This window comes from Rattus rattus, chromosome X (assembly GCF_011064425.1).
Source record: "Rattus rattus isolate New Zealand chromosome X, Rrattus_CSIRO_v1, whole genome shotgun sequence".
NCBI lineage: Eukaryota > Metazoa > Chordata > Mammalia > Rodentia > Muridae > Rattus > Rattus rattus.
This window is the reverse complement of record NC_046172.1, coordinates 89936178-89960488: the sequence shown is the minus strand read 5'-3', so window position 1 is coordinate 89960488 and position 24311 is coordinate 89936178. Positions and strand designations below refer to the sequence as shown.

Sequence of the window (24311 nt, the reverse complement as noted above, 5' to 3'; positions counted from 1 at the left end):
GGGAAATAATGTGGACACAGTTAAGGGAAATCTCTTAGAAGAGATATTTAAACCACAATTCAGAGATGGAAAGAGAAAGAAGCAAGGCTTCCTGGATTAGAGAAATGGTTAGACGGTCATTTTGGTTGATGTGTGTTTAGAGAGGGAGGGCAGGATTGCTGGGTTTGGAGAGTAGCCAAGGTAAGTAATGCAAATCCTTTAAGGTATGGGAGAATTTAGATTTTATCTTTAGAATAAAGAAAAATAAAATAAAACACTACAGGATTTGGAGAAGATGAATGGTGTGGCTGATCCATACATGTAGACAACCATGGTGGCTATAGTGAAGAGAATATCTGCAGTAGGTATCAAGAGTAGAAATAAGGAACCTAGTTTGGAAGCTCTTGTAATTGTCACTTTGGGGGAAGATAGTAACTAACATGCACTGGACTGGTAATAGTAGACATTTTGGAGTCAGCATTATGTTTCAAGAAGAAGGAGGAGGAAGAGGAGGAGAAGAAGGAAGAGGAAGAGGGGAAGGAAGAGGAAAAGGAGGAAGTGGCTCAGAGGGAAAAGTGAAAATCCTGTGTGAGGTTTTTTATTTCTTCTGAATTAAGAAACATAAAGAAGAGCTAAGGGATGATGGCTCAGTGTGGGCAGTGCTTGCTGTACACTCATGAGGGTCTGAGATTGGTTTCCTAGCACCCGCATAGTAAGCCATGTGTAATAGAATATGTCTATAATCTCAGCACCATGAGGATCTGAAACAGGCAGATCCCGGAATACAATGCAGTGGCTAAGGTCTAGATTCAGTGAGTCCTTGTCTCAAAAAGAAGGAAGGGAAGGAAGAAGGGAATGAAATAAAAAGATAAACCAAACAACATAAACACAACTTCTCCCCAAAACAAACCCATAAAACCAAAAGAAACAACTAACCAATCAAGGTGGAGAGAAACAGGAAAAGTTACCCAACGTCAACCTCTGGCTCCATATGTGTGTGCACAGGAATGTGTGTGTGTGTGTGTGTGTGTGTGTGTGTGTGTGTGTGTGTGTGTGTGTACACATACATATGCATATACATATATGTATACATATACACACATACATATACACACACACACACACACACACACACACACACACACACACACGTCACTTTCCCAGACATTATGGATGGTAAAAGTCACATGGAGACCAATTGGGAAGTCAGCAGTTATTCTGGTGACAGCTAATGTCCTGGACTTCACTAAAAGCAGCAGAAGTAGGCAAAGAAAAGGGAATTTTAAAAAAGGGGATTGAAGGTAGAATGAGCAAAGGTTTCATGTCCATTGAGATGTAAGAGAGAAGATGATCAAAGAAGGTCAAAGGTTACTTTCAGGCTCCAAGGCAGGAAAGATTTTAGTGGACATAGGGAAGTGAAAGCAACCGATTGTAGCTAGCCCCCGAGAACAGGACATAGAACACTATGAGGAGGTGAAGTCAGAGTGGCAGGCAGTAGTCTGGGGGTTCCTGGATGAAGAATGACAAGGAAAGATGTTTCCCTCACAGCAGAATGGCAGACAGCTGAGACTTCCTTTTCCTGAAAACTATTTTGGGATCTGAGGATGTATCTCAGGTGGTTGTGTCCTTGTCTACCATGCACAAAGCCCTGGGGTCAATCCCTCACACCACAGAAGCTGTCATAGTGGTACACAGGCTTGGAATCTTGGCATTCAGGAACAGAAGAGGAAGCAGAAACAGAAGCAGAAGCAGAAGCAGAGGCACTGGGAGTTCAAAGTCCTCCTCAGCTACCAAGAGTTCTGAAACCAGTAATGAGCTACATGAAACCCCACCTCTGCTGCACGAAGCAAATTTGGTTGCAAGATAGATTTGGAGTGCAATGGGGAGATCAATTAGAATCTACTGCAGTGGCCTGAGAATGAGGATGATGTCATGGGAATGGAGACAGCTAGTCAGATCTAACATTCATGTGAGGCAGAACTGGTCAGTTCACTTGGATTACCCTCTTGCTTATGAACATGGCAAAGTCAGCTCTTACTGAGGAGTTCATCATCCTCTCATTTCATCTGTATAATATGGCTGTGTTTCCCCTTTCATTTCTACAAAAAGCATTCTGATACAGCTGGTGAGTTTGCCACACTGATTAAATCCTTCCTTCCCTTCCACACACTGAGTTGCTCTAAAACTGGTGAGTGTCAGGGGTTTTGAAATGCTGTGAACCTCACCCCGTGATTCGCTTCATTAGACACAGTGAAAATGATAAAAAGGACTAGTTTGTCCTTTCTCAATTATTGATTTTGCTGACATAAACTACATTCAAATATAAGCATTTCTTAAAGCGATTCAGCCATAAATAGCTTATTTAAAAAAAAAAAACCTGTCTGTTCAGCAAGTGAGTACTTACATGTCTTCAATTTTTGTTTGAATAGCTCAGGAGTCCTGAGGTTTCCTGTATATCTGGGAAAGAATTTGGTGTCTGTCTCTGGGGTGTTTGGAAAGAATTATTAGAATTTCTGGGCTGGGAGGATGGCTCAGTGGGTAAAGGTACCTGCTGCCAAGCATAACAACCCGAGTTTAAGCCCAGGAAACTACATGGAGGATGGTGGGAACCAACCCCTACAAGTGTCCTTTAACTTCCACACAGGGACAACCAGGAGTTCAAGGTCAACCATGGTTACATAGTAAGTTTGAAGCTAGCCTGGTTTCTGTATGACTCTCAATAAAAAGCAGGGGGAGGGATGAAGTATGTAGAAAGCTTGTTTGGTATAAGAGTGAAATAAAGTATTTGAAAGTCACAACTTGAATCAGACGCTAATATTCAGAATATGGAGATAAATAAACAAATAATAAATTACCCTGTTAAAACTGGTAATAGAAGTAAACAGATATTTCTAAAAAGAAGATATATAAATAACCAATAGATATATAGGAAATGATCAAAATCTCTAATCATCAGAGAAATGCAAACCAAAACTATGAGGAACTACATTTCAATTTCATACCTTTTAGATTGTAGTATACACACACAATAAATGCAAAACAAAATTTAATTTTAATTTTAAAAAGAAGTTATGCCCACCAATTGGTTATCCAATACCAACTGGCCAGTCCTGAAAACATATATACAAAATAATATTATACAGACTAAGCAGGGGATAATAAGAAATATATATGTATGTACACATGCACACACACACACACACACACACACACATACACACACACACACACCACATACACACACACACACACACACACACACACACTAATACTCAGTGAACAAATGAGGACAAGAATTTATAAGAGAACAGGAAGCCACCCCTCCTTGGGAGGTTTTGATGAAAGGAAAGAGAGAAATTTTGTAATTATATTATAATCTTGCAAAAAAAAAAAGTTAAAACAAAGGTGAGCCCTTAAGTAAACCTATTTCTTTTTTTTTTTTTTTATTAACTTGAGTATTTCTTATTTACATTTCTAATGTTATTCCCTTTCTTGGTTTCGGGCCAATATCCCCCTAATCCTTCCCCCCCCTTCTATATGGGCTTCCCCCCCCCATCCTCCCCCATTACCACCCCCCCCAACAATCACGTTCACTGGGGTTCAGTCTTAGCAGGGCCAAGGGCTTCCCCTTCCACTGGTGCTCAGTAAACCTATTTCTAATGTCTCAAAAATGTTTTCCATTGATAACAAGAAGTTGCACACAAAGGGGTTGGGGATTTAGCTCAGTGGTGAGCGCTTGCCTAGGAAGCGCAAGGCCCTGGTTCGGTCCCCAGCTCCGGAAAAAAGAACCAAAAAAAAAAAAAAAAAAAAAAAAGTTGCACACAAGAAAACAGTATGGCTCCCTAAACAAAACCTGTACAATGGCTGTACCAACTATGTGCAAACATGGGTGATCAAAATCTCACAAGGCTTGACCCCAAGATCAAGAGTTGTAGGCAATTAATTCCTACCAAGAAAGGGAGAATCAGTTATCCATGGATGAGCTCCTGGATGGGTTTAGATAATAGACCCTAAACTCAAATACGTATGAGTACAGTCAATGAACTCAGCAGATTGTGATTTTTTATGCATGTGTATATAGATGCATAAAAATTATAATAGAAGAAGAGGCCATAAAGTTGAGAGGAAATAGGGGGAAGAAGACATGGGAGGAATTAGAGGACAGTATGGGGCAAAAATGATGTGAATTCAGTACTCATGTATGACATACTCAAGGTGTTTAAAATAAAATAAAAAAATAACAAGTCAAACACTCAGTGACTTGGGAGACTACATTAGACATTTATCTTTAAGGATGAGTAAGTATAATAATAATAATAATAATAATAATAACAACAATAATAAAACAACTCTCTCTAGCTGTAACTTAACTAGCACTTAACAGAAAAATGCCAGGTGAAGGCCATAAAATAGCCAGGGCACAGAAATAAGGGTATTTGGCTCATATATCACAAAACTATGATGATCAAGGAGTGCAGTAAAACCCTGTAGGTTTATTGCAACCTTGGAGGCAGCCTCTATTGGTCATGGAGGCACAGAAATATACAAGGACTTTGGGGACATAGAACATATTTACACAACTGTATGGGTATGCACAAAATGGATTGTCATTGGGAAAGAAATAAGTGCCCCCTATTGTCCACAATTTGGATGCTAGTAGCAGTTTGACCTTGCTTTTTCTTGTTCAAGATAAATGATTTTATAGAATATGAGCAACGGAGAAGGTCCTTCTGAGACCATGATGCATGAAGGCAGAAGCAATCTGTTGTGACCATGTATGAATACAGGGAAAATGTTAGTAGTGTCAAAGCCACAACAATGGCCAAGTAGCCCCCTATCTAGTTAATGTGAATAACTATTGCTTTTCCATGAACGATGGTTTTAGCCTCTGACTGCTCTTTGCCATTATAAAGGAAGAATTTACTTAGAGACCATCAAACGCTTTCCCTGATTTTTTGATAGCATATGAATCCAAAATAAACCCAGCTATCAGCGTCAATATTTCTTGGTTTGCCCAGGAGTTTCCTGGTTTTAGCACTGAAAGCCCAACATCCTGGGAATTGACATAGTTTCAAACCAGATTAGATGGTTAGTCAATGCCCTACTTCCTTTAGTTACCTAAAGCCTACCTAGTCTTACTGAGACATCCTGTGGTTTCTAACAGTGTGAGTTTGGTTTTGGCTGCACTGATTGATAAACTCAACATTGTTAATTACCGGCCTTTTTAATTTTAATTTTGAGATTATAATATAATTACACAATTTCTCCCTTTATTTCCTTCCCTCCAGACCCTCCCATATAGCATTTAAGAAGAAGGGCTAGGTAGGCCCGGTGAGAAACTAGGGCTGAAGGAAAGGAAGGGAGGAACCAGAGAGGAGCGAGTGGTCTGGTTCACAGGTCACAAAGACTAGAGTGATTTTATAAAATGTCCTCCAGCTTGGACAAAGCACGGCATGGTGGAAAGTAAACCCATATGCTTTGTGGGAAGGTAAATTGTTCCTTAATCCTTTATGGCAAAGAAAATAGAATGAAACACTAAGGAAAAGGCAGTAAGTACTAACTCACTTTTCCTTATGTAGTAAAGTAACCACTCTGTGTTATATTTATCAACTGTATTGAAAACAGTTTCTATGTGAGGGCCATTTCCAGGAAGGAAGGAATCCAACGCTAGACTAGTTGGTAGTGACGATACGAGTAACGGCAAAAGTGAAGCTACAGGTTTAATCATTTACAGTTGACATCATTCATTGTTAAAACATTTTTGTTGAAAGAAATAAAGGTGTATTGTTATGTGCCAATAAACGTAAACTATTACCGTCATGACTTCGCTATCGTTTCTATTTAAGTTGATATAAAAGCACAAAAGTTGGACATATTAATACGATGATTTATGATATATGGGTAAATCTCTAACTCCTCAAACATTGACCATTTCCTTATGGTGAAACCTTAAAAAAAAAAAACCCCTTCTTTCTTTTCATAGAGTTTACAGTACCTTATTATCTAAAGTCCCACTGTGCAATAAACCGATATCTAGAATTTCCAACTCACATCTAACTGTAGCATTGTCCTCTACCTGCCTCACTTAATTCACTGATTTTTCCCCCTCTATTCCTCACTCCTTCTCCCTGTCATCTCCTATCCCTGTCTTCTCTCTTCTTTCCTGTCCTTCATTTTGGAGACAGGATTTCACTTTGTTGTTCAGGTTGGCTTTGAACTTAGGATCCTTCTGCCTCAGCATCCCACCTACTGGAATTATAACCATGTATCAGTGCACCTGACTTCTACACTTACTTTTTTCAGTGTGCTTATTTTATTTATTTGAGGTGGGTATCTCACTATATTTCCTATAATGTCTGCAAATTCCCTATTCTTCAGCCCCAGCCTCCCAAGCAGTTCCGATGTCAGGTGTGTATAATGCATGTTACTTGGATCATTGCTTAATTTCAAAACAGGGCTAATGATGAACCTTTAAGTAAATGTTGCTGGTCATATAAGTATAACTGCTTCCTGTTAAAACATCTATTCAGAGCCACATGTTCACATGATCTACATGCCTTTCAAAGAGATTTACTGTGAGTGACCCTCAGTAAATATTTTAAATTCAGCAATGGGGCACTCATATTTCATACAATGTTTATCCCTAGTGGACACTTGCAAAGAAAAGTTTGAGAACAGGACTACTATGTAATTAGACACTGTATTTTAAAAACACAGGAGTGTCAATAAGCAGACTATGACTGTGTACAACCAAAGAAACTTGAGTACCCAGGACCTCTAAGCTTCGATTAAAAGGAAGCCATGTTCTGTTTGCTTCTGTTTTGTTTTCCTGACTAATTTTAATCTCTAATCATCACCAGAAGATTGTGTTAATTTATTTCTACAAAAAGCAAAGGACTGGGCAAAATTAAGAACAGTCACAGGAGGCTAATAAAATTGTTTTAGCTTGAAAAAGAAATGTGCTCGCCTGAAGCCCTAGCAATGCCCAGGACATAATTTAAAAAGCAGCAGAGTGTCGCTGTGTTTTAAATAATTTGGCGCTGCTGAAGGGCAACTGCATCCTATTTCTCCATAGCAAGAGAAAGGAGCCAGCTTGACTGCCAAACAGTGTCAGTAAACTGCCATGTTTCAGGTGTATAACTCTCCTATGAGTAACCCAGGCTGTATTGTTTTCTTTTAACGATTCTGACATCTGATTAAATTGGTTTGCATGACAAACACCAAAATACTCGATGCATTTGCTTACAGCTCTTCATTTACTTTCAAAGTGGGGTTCATTTTTTTCTTTTCTCCAAAATGCAAGGAAGACTTCTCAGAACTAACTTCCCTTGAACAGTTAAGAAGGTAGAAAGATGATTTAGTTTACCGAAGAACTCCTTAGGAAACCTTTCCAAGGGAAATCTTTACTGTTGAGATGACATATTCTCATGTGGGCTTTTTAACAGGTAACGTTTCTTATAGAATCATTTGCATGTCTTCCCTTAGATAGACCCAAATCTTCATGCATTCGGCACAGATAGATTCTGCTTCCTGTAAGTCTCACGAGCTCATTTGCTGTTATCTAAGAGCACTAATGGATCGGTTTTACAGGTTCATGGGAACATATATGACCAATTTTCAGGAGCCAATGAATCAAACTGAGAAATTTTAAATAGCACCGAAATGAAAATGCTGTTTTGATGCTGATGGAGGTAAAGGCACAGTATTTAAAAGCTGCTATATAACGCATGTTGAAGAAACCAATAAAACTATGCAAACCTGAAGTCAAGAATCACTTCGTTAGTTGTTCCTGTCCTTCGGACAAATTAAAAATATTGACTAAGAATAAAATAACTGCAAATAGTGCCAGGAGAAGGCAACTTAATGTAAGATTATAAGACTTAAATTCTTTGCCAGATCATACAGTAATTGTAGATGGGAATACAATTTTAAGTCAAACAAAACATTAATTCTCTTAGGGAATCAATCATTACTTACCAAAATTTGCCATCTGTATCGTCTGGTTGCCTGTCTCTGGAGAATTGTAAATCACAACAGCATCGGCGTTACTTCTACTTGCTGCTTGAATTTTTTCAGAAAACGTGCAATTGCCTCTTTCTATCAGGGCAATCCAAGGCTTATCAGTGTTGGTAAACTCAGTGTTGTAGTCACAAGCTTGGTGGTTACCATTCCTAGGGATGCCCACCACTCCCATAGCATTATCCACTGGCGAGGCTAATCCATAGACACCACACTCACACGTTTCCGTCTCGGTGTAGTTGCTGCTTTCATTGAAGTAAGTCACAGTCACATAGGCGTTCATCGAGAACGACGCTGTACTTCGAAGTAAAAAGGTAAAAATTACCAGGAGCTGAAGAAAACTGTACTTAGTCTTCTGATTCATTGCTTGTTCATTTGTTCATAAAACTTAAGATGTCTGCAGATACTTCCAACTATCAGTCACCATTGTCCACTCATGTCCCTTCTAAACAGAAGGTTGAAATTTCAGTTGCAGGCAGGTAACTGATCTCACCTCCCGCAACATAAGCTCTGAATGCATCGGCTCCTTTTCACTTTATCTACATTCCCTTCTGTTGGTCCCTCCTCCAACAGTACACACACACACGCACACACACACACACACACACACACACACACACACACACACACACACACACACACCCCTTAACCAGACTACGTTAGTAATAAAAAAAGCAACATTTATCAACTTTTCCCTACATATCAGTCTATCAGGATTGGATGACTTCCTGCAGTGAATTTTTTTTTTCTTCTGTTCCAGCTAATGCACTTTCATAAACACGGAGTGGATTGGAATGAGGAACAGGACTCTTGGGAATCCCACGTGACAAGGCTGAAAGTCACCTCTCTCTCCGAATATTTAAAACACAAAACTGGTTTTCCAAGCTCGGGTGAAATACGCTATCAACCAGTTGAGCTGGGAATAAGTTAAAATCCCTACTTTTAATTGCTATGTCCCTAGTAAAAAGGCTTTTGCTACCCTTACCTCTCCAATTTTCTTTGCGAATTATTTTCTAAGGAGGTTCCCCAAGGAATGACTTCGGTTACCTCGTTTACTCATTACAAGTAAACATACTTCAGTAGTTCGCGATCTTTTAGTTCCTTGCCCACAGTAGACAACCAAATATTTGTTCATTGTTATCTACAATTATTTCTCTTTAGGTTTTATACTCTGGAAAGATCTAGTCAAGCCTTACTTTTAAACATGAAAAGCTTTTACATTTTCCCTACAAAGGTATAGCAACTTTATTCCACTGCCTTCTTTGTTTCACAGTTTTAAATTGGGACTAGAGTAGACACTGGCAGCAATTGCTAGAAGGTCAAAGGGTCTGCACAACTTGCTGGGGTGGGGAGATTACAGTGTGTGCTCAGGGCTGCAGAAGGAATAGAGGAACAGATAAGACAAACAAGTATCAGGAGTCTCATGGGCTCAAGGGTTAGCAATCTATACAAAGAGGTATCAGGCTGTTGGAGGAAGCAGAAAGCTACCAGATCAAAAGGAAAGCAGTCACACTGGCAGTCCAAAGTCCTAGGCAAGGACTAAGGAAGACTGGGGGGAATTCAGGGGAAGCCCAACAGGAAGGAGGAAATACTGTTGGTGGGTGTAATGAAAGTGCTTCATCTTATTTTTTGTCTTTTCTTTATAGTTATTAATTATTTTCTTAAATAATAAAAATATTAATAGCTAAAATCTCACAAAAATGTCAATGTCTCATGTCTTAAGTTCTATGTAAACACAGGCTGTTCATAGTTTTTCTTTGGATACTACCATTTTGGTGTAAGGACAGAGGAAATGATGAGACCAAAAAATTATTAGTGTTATTGTGTTATTGTCCCAAACTAATTTTCTGATGGCCAATTATTTAGTGGTAAATTAAACATCAGCATTTAACATGCACCCTAATAACCTTCCAGAAAGTTAATTACAACTTCTCTACCAGGAAGACTCATAAAATCATTTTAAACATCGATTCAGGAAAAACTAGCAAAATAGAGAAGGCCAATTTTGATGATCTTAAAATACTTTCAACCCACATTTTGGTTCTGGACAAGTCACACTATTGTGTGCCTTCAAACCTACAGCTCTCCCATAGCATCTTGTATTAGTGCTGCTGCACTGAGGTCAATGTCACTAAACTCTTAGGTTAAATTTCTCTGGAGAAAGAAGGCTTAGGTTGTCAACATTTCATCAAGAGGGCAGAACGTGAGGTTCTACCCCCACCGTGGCTGTTCAGTACCGAAAAGTAACACATGTTCCAGTGAATCTCCCCCATCCATGCTCATTTGAACAATGTGCAGTCAGTGTGTCACATCCAAAATAAGTCATGAAAGTCGAAGGGGGGCTTCTTAGAAAGAAGGTAGGTTGAAGCAAAAGTAGTCGAAAGGGTAAGTGTCAATCATGGGGGTGGAACTTACTAAAAATTACAATTTTTACCAATACTATGCATGCATGTATGTATGTATATATGTATGTATGTATGTATGTAAATGTGTTATGTTTATACTATTTCAATAAAACAAGTATTATTAAAAGATTTTATGCTTATTTTTCATTATAGTGAGCTATTATACCTGATATTTTAATAAAGAACATAAGATATTCTTAACAGAAAAGCACATTTTCAGAAACTTATGGATATAAACTAAGACATTTTTAGCATTCCAATAATCATAATAACAAACCAAAGGACTCACAGAACTTGAAGGGCTCGTTAGTTTGCAAATGTTACAAATAAGGAAACTGAGGTCAACTTGTTTTAGATTTCCCCAAGATAGTAAAGCTGCTTATACACAAACATACACACAGAAGTGGGGTGGGGGCAAGGACAGAGAGACGGAGAGACAGAATATAAAGGCAAATAGAAAGTTCAGGCTATAGAAGAATGCAGATCGATCCATTCTTATCACCCTGTACAAAGCTTAAGTCCAAGTGGATCAAGGACCTCCACATCAAACCAGATACACTCAAACTAATAGAAGAAAAAGTGGGGAAGAATCTTGAACACATGGGCACTGGGGAAAATTTCCTGAACAAAACACCAATGGCTTATGTTCTAAGATCAAGAATCGACAAATGGAACCTCATAAAACTGCAAAGCTTCTGTAAGGCAAAAGACACTGTCATTAGGACAAAACGGCAACCAACAGATTGGGAAAAGATCTTTTTACCAATTAGACATCTGATCGAGGGCTAATATCCAAAATATACAAAGAACTCAAGAAGTTAGACTCCAGAGAGCCAAATCACCCTATTAAAAAATGGGGTACAGAGCTAAAAAAAAATCTCAGCTAAGGATTACCAAATGACCAAAAAGCACCTAAAGAAATGTTCAAAATCCTTAGTCATCAGGGAAATGCAAATCAAAACAACCCTGAGATTGTTTTGTCACTCAGGTGACAGCAGATGCTGGCAAGGATGTGGAGAAAGAAGAACACTCCTCCATTGTTGGTGGGATTGCAGACTGGTACAACCATTCTGGAAATCAGTCTGGAGGTTCCTCAGAAAATTGGACATTGCACTACCTGAGGACCCAGCTATACCACTCCTGGGCATATACCCAAAAGATGCCCCAACATATAAAAAAGACACGTGCTCTACTATGTTCATAGCAGCCTTAATTATAATAGCCATAAGCTGAAAAGAACCCAGATGCCCTTCAACAGAGGAATGGATACAGAAAATGTGGTACATCTACACAATGGAATATTACTCAGCTATCAAAAACAATGACTTCATGAAATTCATAGGCAAATGAATGAACTAGAAAATATCATCCTGAGTGAGGTAACCCAATCACAGAAAAACACACTTTGTATGCACTCATTGATAAGTGGATATTAGCCAAAAAGTTTGAATTACCCAAGATGCAATCCACAGACAACAGGAAGCTCAAGAAGAAGGATGACCAATATGTGGATGCTCCCACTCCTTCTTAGAAGGGGGAAAATATCCATAGTAGGGGATATGGAAGCAAAGTTTAGAGCAGCGACTGAAGGTACGGCCATTCAGAACCAACCCACACACACACACACACACACACACACACACACACACACACACACACACACACACACACACACACAGCCACCAAAACTAGATAAGATTGATGAAGCTAGAAAATGCATGCAGAAAGGGACTGGATATAGATCTCTCCTGAGAGACACATCCAGAGCATGTCCAATACAGAGATCAATACTAGAGCAGCAAATCACTGAACTGAGAACAGGACCCCCTTGGGGGAATTTAGAGGAAGAATTGAAAGAGTTGAAGGAAGTTGCAACCTGATAAGAACAACAATGCCAAGCAACCAGAGCTTCCAGGGACTAAACCACTACCCAAAGACTATACATGGACTGACCCAGGGCTCCAACTGCGTATGTAGCAGAGAATAGCCTTGTTGGGGCACCAGAGGAAGGGGAAACCCTTGGTCCTGCCAAGTCTGGACCCCCCAATGCAGGGGAATATGGGGGGCAGTAAGGGGGATGGATGGGGGGAATGCCCGTATGGGGGAGGGAGAGGGGATGGGGGGCTTATGGACAGGAAACGGGAAAAACATTTGAAATGTAAGTAAAGAAAAGAAATATATCTAATTAAAAAAAATAAGTTCAGGCTAGAGGTAATATATATATATGTACGATATATATTATATACACATATATAATATATATATATATATATGAATGACATATATTTTTCTCTTAGTGGGTTCTTTCTCTCTCTTTGTGTAGACTCACAAACTCGAATATAATCTCAAATCACCAAAACAATCACACAGGCCCTAAATGTAATTTTTAACCTATTTTCAAACATTTTCCCTAAATGTGCTTTACTGAAACCAGCTCATCACTGAAACAAGAAATTCTAGTTAATATGCATATCACCTCTCATCAATTCATCTACATAATCTTTGGTACTCATGCTTATGAGAGAAAGAAGAAACAGTCAATGCATTCTAAACAACAACCAGTAAACCAGCAAACTACAAATCACAAAATGACTTCAGAAAAATAGGCATACAAAGCAAACAAAAACAAATGACAACCTACGGATGAAAGAATATCTCTGCTAACTACACATCTAACAGAGTATCAGTATTTAAGATAAATAAAGAACTGACCATTAAACACCAAAAGGCCCAATCAATCAACCAATGCATTAGTTAATGAGCCGGATAGACAGTTCTCAAAATGAGAAAGAGAAATGGCAAATAAATGCTCAAAAAATTTTGACCCACCTTAGCCATCGAGAAAATGTAAATTAAAACTATTGGGAGATTCCTGCTCTCCCAACCATAATGGCTACCATCAAGAAGACAAATGACAATGAATACTGGCAAGGATGTAAAATAAGTGGAAGCTTATATGTGTAAGAATGTAAAACTTGTGTGGCCAGTATGGAAATAAGTATGGAGCCTTCTCAAAGCAATAAAAATAGAATGATCATGACCCAGATATACCACTGTAGCATATACACCCAAAGTATTTTAAATCCTCATACCAAAAGATACTCATACAGCTAGGCTTAATGTGCACTTTTCATAGTACCCAGGTTGATGAATAATGAAAATATGGTACATAAAACAAATTTTACACAGCCATGGAGAAAAATGAAATTATGACACTTTCAGGGAAATGAATATCAACTGGAATTTATTATTAAACAAAATATACTAGATACAGAAAAATATCATGATTATTCTTGCATGCATAAACTATATTTAAAATTGTTTGTCTGTGTGTGTGTGTGTGTGTGTGTGTGTGTGTTTGTGTGTGCTTATGTGTAGGTGTGTAGGTCACGAAACTGAAGGGGAATCATGAGAAGGTAAGACGAGATCTTAGGGGAGGTAAGGAGTTGAGGAGTAATGGAGGCCATAAGAAGAGGAGACAATGCTAAGGGATTACCAGGAAGGTAAGCAGGAGGAACAAGGAAGAGCAGTGGGGGAGGGGAACGGGTGAGAACAAAGGAGACAATGTCACAGGGAAACCCATGACTTTGTATGCTAAACTGAAAATTAATATAAAAGGAGAGATAAGAATTGGTTATACTTGTTAGTTAATAAGAAATATTCACCAATTATGAATTTCAAAGCTCTTTCAAACCCTTTTCTAAATATGAGCAAAATGAATTAGGACCAGTCCAACAAAAAGTTAAAAAAATGTGTATTTGGTAGAAGGCTGGAGAGCTATCTTGACATGAAGAGTGAGCACTGCTCTTAGAGCGGCCTAAGCATGTTTCCCAGCACACACACTTCACTCTCTGACTCCAACCTAGGAAATCTGATGCTCCCTTCTGGACTCAACACGTGCAGTTCCTTTATGAACATGTGCCATACCTCCTACCCCCTATATAATTCAAAAATGAAAATAAAGTATAAATATATATTTGGCAGACAGCATGTTTTTCTTTTTTTTTTTTTTTTAGTTTAAAATTTTAATCAAAAAATTTCTTTGACACCTTTATACATGTGTTTAATGTTTTTAGATTTTGCTTGCTGCCCCTCTTTTGTCTTCCACCCCTGTCAGACAGCATGTTTTCAAATCGGCACTTTAATATCGTACCCACGTATTTTAATGTTTCTGTCTCATGTGCAATTCAAAATTAGAAATTTTGGTGAGACGGTGGTCCTAAAATACATACTATTTTGTCATTTATCCACTGACTTGTTTCTTGGAAGATGGCCTCATGTTAGTATATTTGAAATTAATATTCTCCCGATGGCAGTTTGCTACTCTACTTGGGAAACAGCCACAGTAAATATGTGCCTTCTGCAACAACCAGAAGTGTGGACACGGATGTTTAACTCTGAATTTAAACAGATGCATTACTAGAATATAAATTTCTTAGTTAAAAATTATGCCTTTTAGGGGTTGGGGATTTAGCTCAGCGGTAGAGCGCTTGCCTAGAAAGCGCAAGGCCCTGGGTTCGGTCCCCAGCTCCGAAAAAAAAAATTATGCCTTTTAATGCGTATTGGTGTTTGCCCACATATATGTATGTGTACCGCATTCGTGCCTAGTACTACAGAGTTCAGAAAATGGGGGTAGATACCCTGGAACTACATTTACAGAGGGTTGTGATTCAACATGTGGGTGCTGGGACTCAAACCCAGGACTTCTGCAAGAGTCACAATTGTTCTCAGCCACAGAGTGACTTCTCCAGTTCTAGCCTTTGTTATATAATTTTCTAAGAGAAGTTGTTTAACTTGCTTGTGGGGGGTACCTGCTCAGAGGAGAAGGGGAGGGAGGATAGGAGAAGGGTTGTGAGAGAGGGTGACTAGGAGGAGGGCACTGAGCGTGATGTAAACTGAATAAGTAAAAAAATAAAATTAAAAAGAAAAAAGCTGAAAAAATTGGAAAAGTTATTTTCCATTAAATATAAGAACAGAAATCATACTTTTGTACAGTTTTTCTAACATTTTTCCATTATGGACGCAGCTCTAACATCAAACTGCCCTTTTGAAATTGTAATAAGTTAACCCAAAATCACCAAATTCCATTTGAACACCACAGTATTCAAACCTGCATGTGAAAATCACCTTGGGTCGCTTTCAAGTACATACACAGCCCTTCGATATAGAGGACACACACGAACTATGTTCAAAATGAGAGAGGAGACCAAAAGAGTTACTGCATCTTAACATATTTAATAACACTCTGAAACTAGTAACACAAAAATTAACAGTTCTAATTAACTATTCCATACAGTTATCAAGAAAACTGAACACTTTTATACACAGTGCACCTTTAAGTTCCTAAGCTTCCCAGCACATTAAAACGGCAATAGCACATGACATCACAGAATTATAGGGTTCTAAGGAAAGCTTGTTTCCTCATAGATTTCCTTATACCTCAACTACAATCAAATTCATCTTGACAGTTGTTTTGGTTCATTTAGCTAGTCACATGGGTATCAGACACAGGTCTTCACAAATGTAGAGTGACCACTTATTTACCTTTGAAACACAGTGTAGTAGAAAACCAGACTGAGACAAATTCCCTTAGTTACTTTTCTCTACTTTTAATACAAGCACTTCAGATATATTAATGTGAGATGAAATTTCACAGTCTAAAATCACATTACATATACTGAAATTACCAACGAACCCAGTACGAATGTAGATATATTGTAGCCTCTAAATTTAACACTACACACTGGCCAAAACACTCAAAACTTCAAGGCATTGGAAATCACAATAAAGGGCTGAAAAATTTCTATGGCAGTTTGGCATATTTACTTAATGGCAAATGCAGAGACCAGGGATAATTGGTTCGTTACGATCCATGTATGTGAACGTGACAGGTACTACCCTGCTTATAAGAAATGTGGGTGGTCACTTTAGAAGAATGATACCTCAGTCTTTGAATTTTCAATGTAAGATTTATCACTGTATGTGAATGAAATCAGAAAGCTGCTAAATTGTATAAGCCAAGGTACCTTGTACAGAGACATTGGAATAAAAGTACACTTTGCCAAAGAATTTATTCCAAACATAAATTGTTACAAGTTAAGATAACAGTCACATACAAGTGAAGTAATTTTTGACACATAAAATTGACTGGACTTTTTTTCAATAATGAATCTGATATGAGATGTGAGTGCTAAATACAAGATGAACTGAAAACCACTTAACTTTCAAGGTCATGTAATATTCTGATGAAAATAACAAGAAAATAATAGGTTCTCTTTAAAGCAGTATACTAATTAGAACCTGTAATTGTTTTGCCTACTAATCTTTAAGAACCTTATCTGGAGTATAAATTTTCTGCAAACAGACTTCCACTTTATTGTTACCCAAATTACAGATATCCAAGATACCGATGATGTGGACTCTATCCAGGTCAGCTGCTGCCTTTACAATGTCACCTAAAAGTGCAAAAAGAGATGGTAAGTATTGTAAAAAAAAAGTTAAATATTTACCAGGATTTAGAATCACACTGATGATTTTTCCCTTACAATATTAAGGGCATCCTTAATTGTTTTAATTCATCGCATGCATTTACCAAATTTCTCCAGACAGAAAACATGCCTATATATACAGTCACCAATGTTCTTCTACACATCTCTTGAGAGTATTTGGTTTTCTTTCTCTCTCTCTTTTTTTGTGAAGTAAAGTAAATCTACATATTTTAAAGGTCACAAACATCTTGGATTTTAAATATGCTTGTTATTAGGTATTCTTTTCAAGGTGTATTTTTAGAACTAACATAGCTTTTGCATATTCTCGTGAACTTTTATAAAAAGGGCATAGTAAATATATATACCATTGCAGAACTTAGACAAATATTTAGAACTATCAGGACAAATACACATGAAGAAAGAAATTGTTGTCTTGGGAACGTTAAACTGCCTGTTTCCTACCACTCACACTCTGATGACTCATCCGTAAGCAGAGCAGTTCCTATCCCTGGTTGAGTTTGCTAGACTAAAGGGACCAATGCAGGATTTATCCTGATGGATACCACTGTGTTTTTGCTCTACCTGACAGCCATTTCAGAATGACTGACATAGCTTTTTTCGCTGCCCACCCAAAGTTTTGTTTGATCTCATAGCAGGGTGCCCTCCCAATGGAGGTTTTTTCTTAAAGCATGTAACATAAAATATTACAAGGAAGGGCGCAGTTAGAACGAGCACAGACTGAAAAATCCAGGGTTAAGTAGGAAGTTGAGAAATGAGATATATAAGGGAACAAATTCCTTTAAATGATCCTGTGTAAGACAACCCTACACACACCCAAGGGTTTGCCACATGGCCTGAGACAGCCTCCGAAGACTATGATCATCCACTGTGGCAGACAGATTGCAGGAGGAAGTAAAGGCCACTACAGCATAACAAGTGGCCTGGTTACATGATAATGTATTGTGGCACAGAGCCAATTTGAAAAGTTTAAGAGAAATCATTTGCTTTGTTTCTTTTTTCGCCATCTTTATTAACTTGAGTATTTCTTATTTACACTTCGATTGTTATTCCCTTCCGTTTCCAGGCCAATATCTCCCTTAACCCTCCCCTCCCTTCTATATGGCTGGGTTGTTCCTCCCATCCCTCCCCATTGCCACCCTCCCCCAACAATCATGTTCATCAGTTCAGTCTTAGCAGGACCCAGGGCTTCCTCTTCCACTGGTGCTCTTACTAGGATATTCATTGCTACCTATGAGGTCAGAGTCCAGGGTCAGTCCATGTATAGTCTTTAGGTAGTGGCTTAGTCCCTGGAAGCTCTGGTTGCTTGGCATTGTTGTACATATGGTGTCTCGAGCCCCTTCAAGCTCTTTCAGTCCTTTCTCTGATTCCTTTAATGGGGGTCCTGTTCTCACTTCAGTGGTTTGCTGCTGGCATTCGCCTCTGTATTTGCTGTATTCTGGCTGTGTCTCTCAGGAGAGATCTACATCCGGCTCCTGTCGGCCTGCACTTCTTTGCTTCATCCATCTTGTCTAATTGGATGGCTGTATATGCATGGGCCACATGTGAGGCAGGCTGTGAATGGGTGTTCCTTCTGTCTCTGTTTTAATCTTTGCCTCCCTATTCCCTGCCAAGGATATTCTTGCTCCCCTTTTAAAGAAGGAGTGAAGCATTCACATTTTGATCATCCGTCTTGAGTTTCATTTGTTCTAGGCATCTAGGGTAATTCAAGCATTTGGGCTAATAGCCACTTATCAATGAGTGCATACCATGTGTGTTTTTCTGTGATTGGGTTACCTCACTCAGGATGATATTTTCCAGTGCTTTGCTCTCTTCCAGTTTGTGGCTCTCAAGTTTTAAGGAAACTATCAAAACATTAGGCAACTACTACTAAGCTAAATGGATGACAGAGTTCAGTGACAATTGTTTTAAATGCAAAATAATAAAAGCATTGAGAAGTAACAATCAAAATTCCATGGTGATTTCATCCACACATATGGCATCATGGTCTGTACTTTTCACTTCTCACGCTCCAGATACTGTGCTAAAGTCCAGGGACTTCATTTGTTTTTGTTTCATTTTTGGCTTTTTTTTGTTTTGCTTTGTTTTTGTTTAATGAAAGCACACATCATGCTTAAGAGAATCAAATGAGCCTTAAATGGGATATAGAAAAGCTCAAGCTTCAAAATATCTCAATATCTTCCTCTGCTACACACACACGCACACACACACACACACACACACAGACACACACACATACAGACACACACACACACAGACACACACATATAGATATTGCACACACACACACACAGCACACACACACCCCTAATGAATGAATCAAATTTGTGATAATGAATATGTGCCAGTAATTGCTAATAATATATAATTACCTTCTTTAAGTGTGAAGCCCATTAATCCAGATAGTTTGAAAAATTCCTAAGAACTTTATATTTGATGCTAACTGAAACAAATCTGTGCTATCACTGCATAGTGACTTTTAAAATTGATTTACATATCCTCTATACCATAAAACTGAAGAGTTCTCTCTAGCTGACTTCGTCAGTTATGTTCTACTTTGAGTAAGTGACAAGTTACCTTTGAATTTCCATATCTAGTGTGTGTGTGTGTGTGTGTGTGTGTGTGTGTGTGTGTGTGTGTGTATCATAGGCTGCCTCAAGAGATTAAATAGACACTAAGTTTGAATGGTGGCTAATATACAGAAGCTACCAATATATCAGCATTAGGTTTTTTTATTAAAGAAAAACCCTCCTATTATAAAAAATAAGATATTAATTATGTCAAAGAAGTCTTTTAGGAAAAGTCTGTAGGATTTTATTTATATAAAATGAACTTTTGTAAATTTGCATGAAGTTGTTAGAATCACATTGTTTTAGGAAAATACATGTATAATGTAGATGTGATAAAGGAAACCCCATGTGTTCCCAGTGCTTCTTATTCTTGGTCACAGGGGAAGGGAAATTATCTTGGTCTCTTTAGTTTACTGGTATCATGTTAACAGTTCTGGCAACTAGGAATATGAGTTGGAGGGACACATCATTTCCTGTCTAAAGTAAATAAAAACAAATTTGTCCTCCATTTCTTTCTTTGCCTTCACAACTCTAGAAGCCGTTTGCTCCTGCTGCGTTAGCAACAAGAAGGAAGCAAGCCGGGTTCATGAGAAGGGAGTTGCTGACTGATTGCACAACACTTGAGGAAGAAAGAAGCTGTAATTGTGCTCAGTCACTATGACTTGAGAGCTGCTTTGTAACTGCAGCACAGTTCAATCTACAAAATAATACAGTGTAGTAATTCTTGTCTTTGAAATCAATATGGGAAACCCTGACTACCCAGAGAATCAAGTTTTTTCTAACTATGTGAAAATTCTGTATGGCACTACAGATATGTTCAATAGACACATTAACATAATATTTTCAAGTGGATATGTGTGGGTGTGTATCCAACTTCATGATTAAAATGATACGAAGATTTCATATTAGCAAGATTTGTTAAATGATGTGTGATAAATGGTTAATCGTTTGTAAAATATATGCTCAATCATTATTTTACCCTCCACATGAATTCTAAGTGGATTAAAAAGCTTAAACTGTAAGAACAAAGTCATATTAATGATAACTTTATTCCACTAAAAATCAAGAGCAAAGTACTTGAATAGACAATTCTCCAGAGACATACATGTGCCCCATATGTACAAGAAAAGATGCTGAAATCCTTAGTCATAGAGAGAATTGAGGCGCTAAACTCACGAGAGTACCACTTCCTATATATTTGTGCAGCTCTGAACAAAACAGAACGCAAAGGATTAGGGTACCTGGGGAAAGTCTGATCACGAGTTTGATCCCTGCAATCCACAAAGTAGGAGAAAACTACCTCATGGAAGTCGTCCTCTGACCCCCACATATACACCATGGCACAGATGCATGTGTCATCATGAGCACGCATGCGCTCATGCATACAACATTTAAAAATAACTGTGTACTTATTTAAAAATTAAACAAAAATTAAGAAGTGAACAAATGTTGGTAAGGCTGTGGAGAAACTAGAATCTTCATACATGGCTCATGGGATGTGTGAAATTGAACACACACTATGGAAAACGGTTTGGCTGCTTCTCAAAAACTTACACATAAGAATACCATTTATTTAAAATCTGCAACTGACAGGAGTGGGGAGGTAGGGGACATCTCCAGGAAGAGACAGAGACCTGGGATAGGAAGGTACCCAAGAATAAATAGGGGTGTCCTTAGCTGTGACCCCAGAGTATTGGGTTATGGAACCTGAAGGCCACTTCCTGTAGCCAAGGAGAAACCCCAGTGAAGCAATAAGGACTCCCTTACCCACAAAACTTTTGGCCTGAAATCTATCCTGTCTACAAGAAATGCAAGGGCAGGGAATGGAGCAGAGATCGAGGGAAAGGCCAACCAATAACTTAAGACCTATCCCATGGGCAAGCACCAATCCCTGACACTATTAATGATACTCTGTTATGCTTGCAGACAGGAGTCTAGCATGGCTGTCCTCTATGAGGCTCCACCCGGCAGCTGACTCAGACAGATACAGACACCCACACCCAAACAGTGGATTGAGCTTGGGGACTCTTAGGGAAGAATAGGAGGAAGGATTGTAGGCCCGTAAGAAGATAGGAACTCCACAGGAAGACCAATAGAGTCAACTAACCTGGACCCTTGGGGCTCTCAGAGACTGAACCACCAACCAAAGAACATACACAGGCTGGACCCAGGCCTCCCTGCACATATGTAGCAGATGTGCCACTAGGTCTTTATGTGGGTCCTGAACAACTGGAGCAAAGGCTATCCCAAAAGCTGTTGCCTGTACAAGCGATAGGTTCTTCTAGCTGGGCTGCCTTAGTCTGGCCTCAGTGAGACTTTCACAGAGACTTGAAGTGTAGGGTCAGGGATCTCAAGAGGCCCCCACACACCCTGCTCAGAGGAGAATTGGAGGGGGAAGGGGAAGAATTGTGGGAGGAGGAAGGAGAATGGAATGTAATGTGAAAAAATAAAAAAAGAATATCATATAATTCCAGCAATTCTATTTCTAGGTATTTATATGCACCGGAAGAACTAAAAACATGGATTCAAAGACATGCCTGTATATATGTTCATAGCAGAATTATTTACAATATTCAAATTTGGAGACAAGCTAAATTTCTAGAAATTTAACAGATGAATGGATAAAGAAAATGTGATACATAATACAATGTGAAATCATTCAGGCATAAAAAGAATGAACTGCTGATACATATTCTAACATGGATGAAGGCAGACAGTGTTATGCAAAGTCAAACAAGCCAGTTATAATAGGGCAAATATTGTATGATTTCATTTGAATGAAATATCTATAATAGGCAAATGCATAGAGAAAGTGGAACAGTTACCAGGGGGTGGGGAGAAGAGGAAATGAAAATGACTGCTTACATTTCTGGCATTTGATCCTAATAAAAAAATATATATGTGAAGAGAAAGAAGACTATAAAAATACCTCCAAAACAATAAAGTGGGGTGTGTGTGTGTGTGTGTGTGTGTGTCCGTGTGCATATGCATGTGTGCATGTGTCTGTAGAGGCCAGAGGTCAACCTTAGGTGTCATTCCTCTACGGCCAAAATACCTTGTGAATTTCTCTCACTGGGGCCTGAGACTTGCTGATTACGTGAGACTCTCCATCCAGGAAGCATACAAGGATCTGCCTGTCTCTGCCTCTGTCACCAAGCCTAGATTTTCCATGGATGCTAGCGATCTGAACTCAAGTCCTTAATGCTTGTAGAGCAAGCACTTTATGGACGGGCCGCCTCCCTGGGCCGATAGTGTAGTTTTATCCTTTGGAACCACTGATGCCTTTGAATATGACATAAATTGAAGAATCATAAATCATGATGTAGTCAATCACTTAAGAGTAAAATTACTTACATAACAAGGAAGGCCTCCCTTTGAAGAAATGTCCAACTGGGTAAAAAGTAATTTTAATATATAATGAAGGGTATTTTTTCAAGGTGAAAAGACAACCCCATGTTAATAAGATGAATAACATTCATAGAAAAACATTTTTTAAAATGTTAGCAAGTGAAGTTTCTAGAAAAGACAAAAATAATTGGCTCACAAGGAATTTTAAGTTTTAAGATAATAAAGACATAGTGTGCTAGTGAGATGGCTCAGTGGGCAAAGTGCTTGCTCTCGAGTCTGCTCACTTGTGTTTTATCCTAGAACCAAAAGGTAGAACAGAGACCTGGCTCCTGTACGTTGTCTTTTGGCTTCTACTCACTTGCCATGGAGTGAGTCCCCTGTAAATAAACCAATATGTCAAAAATAATTTAGAAAAATAAAGTAAAATAATGTGACTTTTGGCCCAAGGGTTGGCAAAATATCAGTGAACCCAGTAACACCTAGAGTTCACAAGGGTGTCAGTCAAATATCACCCTTGCTTTGGTGCCAATTAAATTAATATAGCCATTTGGAGGACAATTTTACAACATTTACTACAGTTTTCAATAGATTTATTTTTTGAGTCACCGACTTCTTGGAACTGATGTTACAGATGTAGTCATATAATTATACAAAGATTTCATGTCTATGCACACACACACACACACACACACACACACACACATATGCATACACACACGTATACCTGTATACTTGGTGCAGTGTGTTGGCAACAGAAAATCCTTTTGAAAAACAAACTATTTATTGAGAAAGATCTCTAGAAACTGTCTGGCCAAATTTGCCTATATAGACAGGCTGGCCTCAAACTCACAAGTGATCCTCAGACCTTAGCCTTCTGAGTTTTGGAGTGAAAGGTATTAGCCAACATGCCTTGGCGGGTTGGAACCAGTCTTAAATACTCTTCAATAGGGGGCCATTAAAGCAAATTTTGGTACAGTCACATAGTGGAGTATTTTGTTGTTTCTGAAAAGAATAAAGTAGCTCTTGATGTACAAATACTAAAAATGTCCAAGGTGTGTTATGGGGGGAAAGTTGATTATAAAGCTATATCTATAGAATATAATTTATAAGCATTTATTTGATAGGACATTGTAATTAGTACATGCTGTTGTATGAAAACATGCTATAAATAAGTAAGCAGGCTTGACCTGGAAGACCTGAAGGAAACTTTCACTTTCACAGGATTTTTTCTGTAATTTTGTTAACAAAATTCAACAATTCATGTGCATAGTTTTTGTGGGATTAAAAGAAAAGAAATATAGTGTTTAAAAGATGACACCAGTGTTATCCCATGAACCACTGTTTTATATCACCAAGCCTATTTCCGTCTCTCATGCTAGATTTGTGAAAGCAATGGAAAAGTTTGGAATCAGGCAAACTTTCAGATTCAAATTATAGCTCTGTTATTCATGCTGGTGAGACACTGACTTTCAGTGTACTTTACC

At 38.4% G+C, this 24311-nt stretch overlaps 2 protein-coding genes across 2 annotated transcripts in view; both read right to left on the bottom strand.

Annotated features, from left to right (window-relative positions):
- Window positions 1-8698, bottom strand: part of LOC116888795 (E3 ubiquitin-protein ligase RNF128) — an 84351-nt gene extending 75653 nt beyond the window's left edge. Inside the window, exon 1 of the mRNA XM_032890076.1 lies at window positions 7957-8698. Within this exon, the coding sequence (XP_032745967.1) occupies window positions 7957-8362 (406 nt within the window). The 5' untranslated portion in view covers window positions 8363-8698. The remainder of the gene's footprint in view (window positions 1-7956) is intronic.
- A 7625-nt stretch (window positions 8699-16323) lies between these two features.
- LOC116888073 (RPA-related protein RADX-like) overlaps window positions 16324-24311 on the bottom strand; it is a 128632-nt gene continuing 120644 nt past the window's right edge. Inside the window, 2 exon segments of the mRNA XM_032889451.1 lie at window positions 16324-16858; window positions 23186-23204. Of these exon segments, the coding sequence (XP_032745342.1) occupies window positions 16722-16858; window positions 23186-23204 (156 nt within the window). The 3' untranslated portion in view covers window positions 16324-16721.